Genomic DNA, 8,447 nt, shown 5'->3' with positions numbered 1-8,447 from the left:
GCAGTGGCCCGGGCGCCGCCTTTGCCACCCGATTTGAATTGGGACCGGAGAAGGACTGGACGTCCGGCGGCGCCAGCCGCTCACCCGCGCTCTTTCGCCATTATGCGGCCGTGGACCAAAGCGGGCCCGAGCCCGTGCCCGTGTCGGTCTTTGTGTGCGATCAGCCCGAGCACCTGAGTGCGGCCAGTCTGGCCGTGAAACGCCTGAAAACCCTCCGCCATCCGGCCATTCTGACCTTTCTGGCCGCCCATGAGGTGAGCCGCCCCACCCAGCTGTCAGCCCCTTGACACGCCCCTTGAGATGTAGATGAAAGGGGGGGATCATGATGAAGAGACCCCGGGGGTCCTGAAATCTACCAGAATTATACTGCGTAAAACAGAGCTCGACAAAATGAACTGCCTGCCCTCCACATTACCCTAACCCACGGACTTCTAGAATTATGGACTGCGAACGAGCTTGCTTGTAAATCGGCCTACTCTTGGTCGTAACGACTGTTAGCCACTTTTGGAATTAAAGTTATAAAATAAGAAACGTAGATCTCTTCAATTAACGGTAGGTCATTTTCATGTCATTGACATGCAAAGTCGATCGTTTCAAAGTTATGTTGTCCAAAGCTTATGTTGTTGAACAAGAGCAAGACGAAAATTCAAATTTTATGTCGTGTTTGCTACCTACTTTTGAACATGTCTCCTGAGTTCCCTAAGCATAGATTTGGGCTCAAACTGGGCTGAACTCATCTATTCAACCAGATCTTGTGGTCGTATGAAGGGCTTATTTGGAATAAGAGGATCGGTTTAGCAGATAGGATATTTTGGCTTCCGTTGGCAGTCCATATCTCTAGAAGTCCGTGCCCTAACTTATCATGTCTCATGAATCATGTCATTGGTCAGAACAAATATCCCAAGGACACTTTCAGATACGGATGGCTGTGAGACCGAGTTTTGTTCCACGCCTGTTTGAAAATCCGTGGGTCCCCGGAAAAAAATAAGTGAAAAAAGATTCGTAGACAACATCAAACGCAGTCGACCCGATTTCTTTCATTGGCATATATTCTGCTCGCTTGACCCGACCCCGTCCTACCCAATTCCTGTCGGACCCATAACTGGCATTGATCAATAACGGCTGGACGTTATCTACCCCTTGATATGGCTTACCATTTATGCATGCTCGATAACCGTTGTCCCATTATTAAAATTTTTCATTAAGTAAATAATTTGATTTAATTAGTTTAATTTAATTAAGTAAAAAATATTAACAAATGGTTAGTTCGGGTTGGGTGCGCCCCGTTCACGGCATGATTGTTCTTGGGTTTGATTGATTACAGGTGGAAGGCGTGAGCGTGTCCTTGGCCACCGAATCGGTCACCGTGTTGTCGGCCCACTTGAACGACTTGGACCTACAAGGCGTGCGGGGCACACCCCGGAATCACTATCTGGCCTGGGGCCTGTATCAGGTAAGTCTTCATTCTGACGTAAATGATGGGTGGGCCCAGCTAAAAAAAAGGGGGGGGGAGGTCGTTGCCACGGCGATCCAATTCAGGGTGGACCCCAATTTGGGAGTGTGAACCACAATACATATCACCTGTCAGTCACCTGCCCAGGCTAATAAGAATAAGTGTATTATTGACAATTGAAAGGGGTTTAGAAATCATTCCTCTGATGGTAACCACCCATTTAAACTGTTTTAAAATTGTGTAGCAAAATAACGAAAACCATTGATTTACTTTTTTCTTCAATTAAAAATCGTGATTGATGGTCTGGGTTTTTAAAAGTACACATACAATCGGGGCGTTTTTGAGCTAAAACGCGCAGAAATAGGACCATTCATTCCCATGTCAATCAGTAGTGGTCAATGGTTGGCATTAGCTTATTTGACTTTGAAGTCCTGGCCCATGGGTGCTCCAATTTCCATCTAAAAGGTTCCTGAAAATTACTGGCTTCGAAATGTATTTTGGGTGGCAAGTTTTTAGTTAACCTCAAACTTAAGAAGATGTTTTAAACACTGGATCCCTAAGAATGACAACATTGATCTTGACCCAATTTAAGCCTTGAAGTATACATTTTTGCCGTTAAGTGACTCTCTGTTAAGCCTTTTCCTTGGCTCAAGTCATAGTTATCGGAAAAAAATAGGTGGCTCATGCTTGAAGAGGAGAGTGTATTTGAATGGGATATTGATCCATTATGGGTTGGCAATTCCGGCACACATTTTACGATCGACCTCTTTATAATTGCTTGACCTCCGTCCCATAACAAGTAGAGGAAAATAGTTACATTCGATAATAATACAAAATCACGATCATGAATGGGAAATAAAAAAATATTCAATGCGAAATAAACTCTTAGGTCCTGCGGGGAGTGCAGTTCCTGACCCAGGACGCCCATCTGCGCCATAACGGCCTCTTTGGCGACGCCATCTACGTCAATGACGCCGGAGATTGGAAGTTGTTTGCGTTGGACCGGGTTCAGCCCACGTCCGAGTCCGCTCTCCCGGCCGCCCGATTTCCCAATCTGGCCAAATACGACAGTCCCGAGGTGCACGATGCGGCCAAGGCTCGTGTGAGCACGCCCTGGTCCCGGGACATGTGGGGGGTGGGCGTCATCGTGTGGGAGGTGTTCAACGGGCCTCTGCCCGCCGCCAAGAACCTGGGCAATCTGGGCGAGATCCCGAAGAAACTTTGCCCGCTCTACATGGAGCTGGTGGCGGCCAATCCGAGCAAACGACCCAATCCCAGGGACAAGATGGACCAGCTTCGCCGGGGCACGGGCTACTTCAAGAACCCGTTGTTGGACACGCTCATGTTCTTGGAAGAGCTCCAGATCAAGGAGGACTCGGACAAGAATCGATTCTACAGCGAGCTCTCGGCCAAGTTGGATGGCTTTCCGTCGCACGTGTGTCGATTCAAGATCTTGCCCGAGCTTCTCAAGGCCTATCAGTTCAACAATGCGGGAGCGTCGATCCTGAGCCCGGTGTTCAAGATCGGGCAGAATTTGGGCTCGGAGGACTATGTCAAGATGATCATCCCGTGCATTGTCAAGTTGTTCGCCTCCAACGATCGGAATGCCCGCTTTAAGTTGCTGAACCAGGTGGAGCACTTTGTGGTCCATTTGGAGAGCAAGGTGGTCAACGCCGAGGTGTTTCCGCATATTCAGAACGGTTTCCTGGATCAGGAGCCGATCATTCGGGAGAAGACGGTGATTTCCATGATCTATTTAGCGCCCAAACTCACCTACGCCAATTTGGATGAGTGCGCCGTGACGAAGCATTTTTCGCGACTCCTCCGGGATGAGCAGGCCGGGATTCGAACCAATACCACGGTGTGTCTGGGCAAAATCGCCCGCTACCTCCACTACTCCACCCGACAAAAGATCCTCATACCCGTTTTCGTCGGTGAGTAAGCAGCGTAGTCATGATAAAGCCTTCGAGTCCTCCATTGTTCATTGTTGGGGAGGCCTTTAAAAAAAATAATAATTATACATAATGTTCCAAATTTTTGTCCAAGATTTCAATCACGCTCAATGCCAGGTAGATGTTTAGTAGGACCATTGCATAAAAACGCCGTTTTATATTGACAACATTTCCCCTATGAAAAGAATGGAGGAGTCTGGGACACTTTGAAGATGAGAAGTCGTTCCAAATTTGAACATGAACGTTGATTTTGGTTAAGCGACAAATTGTAATTTCTTTTATGAATTCCCTCGTCAAAAGTCATTCTTAAGTTATTTTCCACTCCAGCCAAAATGAGAGATCCATTTCCGCCTGCCCGGATTGCGGCCATCAACGCCTTGGCCGCCACCCAGCAGTTCTACACCATAGCGGATACATCCACGCGGGTCCTGCCCGCCCTCTGCCACGCCCTAATCGACCCAGAGCTCCCAGTCCGCAAGCAAGCGTTTAAGGTCAGATAAGGGGAAGTCCATGAACTGAAATAATCTATGTGGGACCTCCAAGGCGATTGCAAAAGGATAGCAAATCTCTTATAACAAGCTGGCCTTGCTTCAACTTTTCCCCCATTTCGAATCCTGACACATCTGACCTTTTTGAAGTTTTAATATCTGGCTTGATCAAGAAGTTGCGATCATTCGCCAATTTGAATAACAATAATAATTGACCCTCTATGTGTGGAAAAACAGAAACATGGCCAAGATTGATGAAAAAATCCTTGTAACAAGTGGGTCTGCTGGAAACATAATCGATTTCGAAAAAATCTTGTTTGGGCTGGATGAGCTGTACCCTACTGACGTTTTTAAAATTGACTCTCTTTATAGGTCATTCGAGGGTTCATTGATAAACTGGACCAAGTGTCCGAGAATCCTGCCCTCCAAGAGGAGATGGAATCTGAGGTGAAGAGCACCACTTCCGAGTCAAAGCTCTTGGCTGCCACGGGCTGGGCTTCATGGGCAGTGGGTGCCATCGGGGCCAAGTTCTACAAGACCTCCAACAAGCCCCCCGAGCCACCCACTAGCCAGACTAGCAATACAATTGGCAGCGAGAAACCCGTACCCGTGGTGGCGGCTACTAGCTCAGGTAGGAAGGGCTTGGATGAGCCGCCTTCGACGGCGGAATCCAGTCTTAATGAGCTCATTGAAGACGATCCAGAGGAAGGGGTGGGCAGTGGAGGCTCGGGTTGGGATGACCAAGATGATTGGGGCAGTCTGGAGGATAATGCAGGTGAGCTCTTGGAGGGATATACCTTCATGCCATTTCATGTTATCCCACCAAGAATAGTTTCGAAGTATGTGTGAAGGTTGACTTCAGTGTATGTAGGCCGAAAATTTAGGACTGGCACACATATAAAGCAAAAACTTTAGTGAAGAAAAAAGTTTGGATTCTTGCCAAGCACTGATTATTCTTTCTTCTTTGCCATCTTTATGGCGAGGATCCTTACCTCATAGGATTGCATAGGATTTTAAGGGATTGCCATAATTTCATGATTTTGTATGATTTGTTCCCATTCTGGGAATGACTGCGAATGGGAATGGACAAGTCCGTACTTTTGAGATTTAGCTGCCGGTCGAGGCGTCAGTCCACAAGTTTCCTCTTCTACTCAGTTTGAATTTTAACCTTGGTTCCCTACACTCACTTTAATTCCAATGCTAATCGAATTGAACTCGCGAAACCTCATCTTAAAAGTAATTTGAAATGTCATTTTAGAATTGTTTTTAAAGGTATTTTAAAACTTATTTGAAATTACACTTTAAAACTAATTTGAAATGACATTTTTAAAACTAATTTGAAATGATATTTTTAAAACTAATTTGAAATGACATTTTTAAAACTAATTTGAAATGNCCACTGATCGGAATGAATGTAGGTCGATGGTAAAATATATACGATCTAATTCGGAGGGTTCGGTGAACATGTAGTATGGCGGAATGTAGAAACGAAAATGATGATGTGGCTAAATATGTGGAGGGGGAAAAGACCGGTATTGGTAATCGGAACGATTGAACAATGTCCTCTAAACTTGATAATCTCGTCTTGATAAACTCGTAATCACTCCCCAACTCCCCCTGTCAAGATATGCAATAACTAGACAATCAAAACAATGTAACATTGCATATCGCAATCAACAATTATGAAGACGCTTCGGTTGGCGTTGACTTCTTGTCCCACGTCTTGGGAGACGGTCTTCTTCCTGGGTTGAATGATGATTTTCATCTTGAGCCTTAGTGAGATCTGAACCATTTGGAAAGGACTTAAGAAATTTCCTATTATTCCAATATTTGTTTCCGTTCGGGAAAAGAAGCAAATACCGGCACTCGAATGATTTTCGGATCTTGGCCCTTTTCTCCCAGCGACGGGTTTTGGGATCCTGAACGACAACAGTCTGTCCGACAAATAAGGGATCTAAGAGGCAGGCAGAACGATCGTAGAGTTGTTTTCTGGATTTTTCCATTGCTTGACGTTTCAATCGGGCCTCCTTTACGTCATCAGTTGGTGGACCCTGTAAAACAGACTCAAGTGTGGGAATCCGAGTACGCAAAGGACGGCCAAAGACCCATTGAGCGGGCGATAACCCATCGCTTAATGGGGTATTGCGAAATTCCAAAAGAGCTCCCGCAAAATGTTCAGAGTGATTATCTCCCCCCGTCGTGGCCAACATGTACTTTATGGACTTGACCATGACCTCGGCACGGCCGTTACTCTGGGGATAGTATGGGGACGATGATTTCCAGGTTACTCTCCACCTCACCAAAAACTAAGTGAACATGTTGGAAGCAAATTGAGGTCCATTGTCCGTACGAAGCACGTTTGGAACTCCAAACATGGAGGAGATCCAGGAAAAGTCCCTCATCAAAGTCGACGATGCTGGCGAGGTGCCGTACTTAACAACTAACAGAAACCAGAAAGTCTATTGCTGTATACAAGATATTCATGCCGACCATAAGTTAACAGATTTGCACTTGCGACTTGAAACGGAGGAGTTAGAAGGGAATCCTGCATAAGTGGTTCGGGCTGGTGAGAGGGGCGGAAAAACATACATTGGGGACAAGCCGCAACAGTGTTGGCGATGTCAGACGAGAATCCGGGCCAGTAAACTATCTGTCTGGCTCGTCGCTTCGTTTTTTCCACACCTTGGTGGCTGGCATGAAGATTTTTAAGGATTTATTTTCCACGAATCACAAGTTCATCTTCAACGGAGAGTTCTGAGGAAATCTTCATAAAAAAAAGAGAGACATATCCGGATTTCGTAGCTTGAACAGAATGATTCAAGATAGCCAACTTCAGCTCACCATAAGCCTCATCTGTAACTGCAAATTTGATGACGTTGTCCAAAATCAAATCCGTATGTTCCAAACGCAACGAGGCTATCACCAGATTTGAAGATTCATCGGGATCCTCCTCATCAACAGGATGAAATTCAGGGTCGGAAACAGGGGCATGGGGAAGAGCATCCGGGATGGAATGCTGAATGCCCCGTTTCCAATTAACTTCAAAGTTGTATCCCATGAGACGTGTTCTGTAGTTTAATACTCTCGGATTTTCGACTTCTGCCAANTTTTAAAACTAATTTGAAATGATATTTTTAAAACTAATTTGAAATGACATTTTTAAAACTAATTTGAAATGACATTTTTAAAACTAATTTGAAATGTCACTTTTAAAACTAATTTGAAATGATATTTTAAGACTATCTGGAACTGACATTTTAAAACTTTTTTGAAATGTCTTGTAGAAACTAATTTCAAGTGGCATTTAGAGACTGATTTGAAATTTCATTTTTAAAGCTAATTTAAAAATATTTTTACACTAGATATTTTAAAGCAAAGCATTCTGGCTTCTTAATGTGTTGAAGAGGTAAAGTAATCTTTTTTTTACTCTGTTTTTTTCGTAATTGAAAGAATTTGTAAAAGGTATGTTGCTTGTTAAGAAAGTCTCTTATTAAACAAGCTATCGATTTACATCTGCCTTACAATAACGGCACCTTTTTCTCTTGTGGGAAGAGTATTGATATTGCTTCATGTTCCGTGCTTTCTTTTTGGCAACTGAAAAGGGTTCTCTCATTGTGAATCAATTGAAGTCATGTTATAGTAAGTATCAGATGTTTGTGAATACCATTTCGATGTTTCAGATTTTGACGACCCTGAGCCTTCTCCGTTATCCGCCATTGAACGGTCCTTCCCCCAAAAAGTTCATATTTCAACCCCGACTCAGGTGAAGCCCCGTCCGCCGGAAGACAACGACCCCTGGGATGACTTTGACGACCCGCCCATCGCGGTCAACAAGGAGGAGGAGAAACGCCTCCGCGAAGAGAAACGAGAAGCCCGGAAAGCCGAATTGGCTGCCAAACGCGCCAATAAGAAGGCCGGACCTTTGAAATTGGGCGCCAAGCGAGCCATGGACTAGGCTGAAGGTTGACCAATTTGAGTGGCCAAAAAAACTATATTTTCTCTCTTCCTTCCTTTCTTCTTTTGTTTCGTGTTTGTTTGCTACCACCACGTCATAAATCTGGTTGTAGTTAACCTTCGTTTTCTCCAACCAATCAACCATTCATTATTCGTGGCCACCTGTGATACTGGATACCGTCTGTGTATTCAAGAGATTTCTTGGCATTCCTTGTGAAACCAACCTCAACACATAAAGCATTTCCATTGACCTCCACTTTGGCGATTTTGACTTGATTTTGAGTTCTGGTTTGGAAGTGGCTTGTGCCCAGATTCCAGATAAAGCATTCAAATTGAATTTGAAATAAAGGGTTTACAAGCTACTCGATTCTGGGAAATACTGATGGGTATTATTCCCTTTTCGAAATCGACATCTCAGTCGTTCGAAAAGCTGGAAGAATTTTCAATCTTGCGCAATTTCTCCCAGCATGTTGGTGTAGCCACCAGAGAGAATAGCGTTCTCGACTTGGTCTTTTCCAATGACCCTGATCTGATCCAGTATGTCCATATGACACCTACTAATCTGTCAGATCATCATGTTCTTGAGATAGGGTCGACCAT

The 8,447-nt window shown here is 44.6% G+C and overlaps 1 protein-coding gene across 1 annotated transcript; it reads left to right on the top strand.

Annotated features, from left to right (window-relative positions):
• Positions 1-8,103, top strand: LOC131892397 (N-terminal kinase-like protein; the record flags this gene model as incomplete). The annotated part of the gene is given in 6 exon segments (XM_059242250.1): positions 1-254; positions 1,325-1,453; positions 2,343-3,387; positions 3,733-3,896; positions 4,266-4,668; positions 7,574-8,103. Coding segments are annotated over 6 exon segments (2,270 nt in total), but the record flags the coding sequence as incomplete, so codon positions are not given.
• Positions 8,104-8,447: the final 344 nt, after the last annotated feature.

This window comes from Tigriopus californicus, chromosome 12 (assembly GCF_007210705.1).
Source record: "Tigriopus californicus strain San Diego chromosome 12, Tcal_SD_v2.1, whole genome shotgun sequence".
NCBI classification, from domain to species: Eukaryota; Metazoa; Arthropoda; class Copepoda; order Harpacticoida; family Harpacticidae; genus Tigriopus; species Tigriopus californicus.
This window is presented reverse-complemented; position numbering and strand designations above follow the sequence as displayed.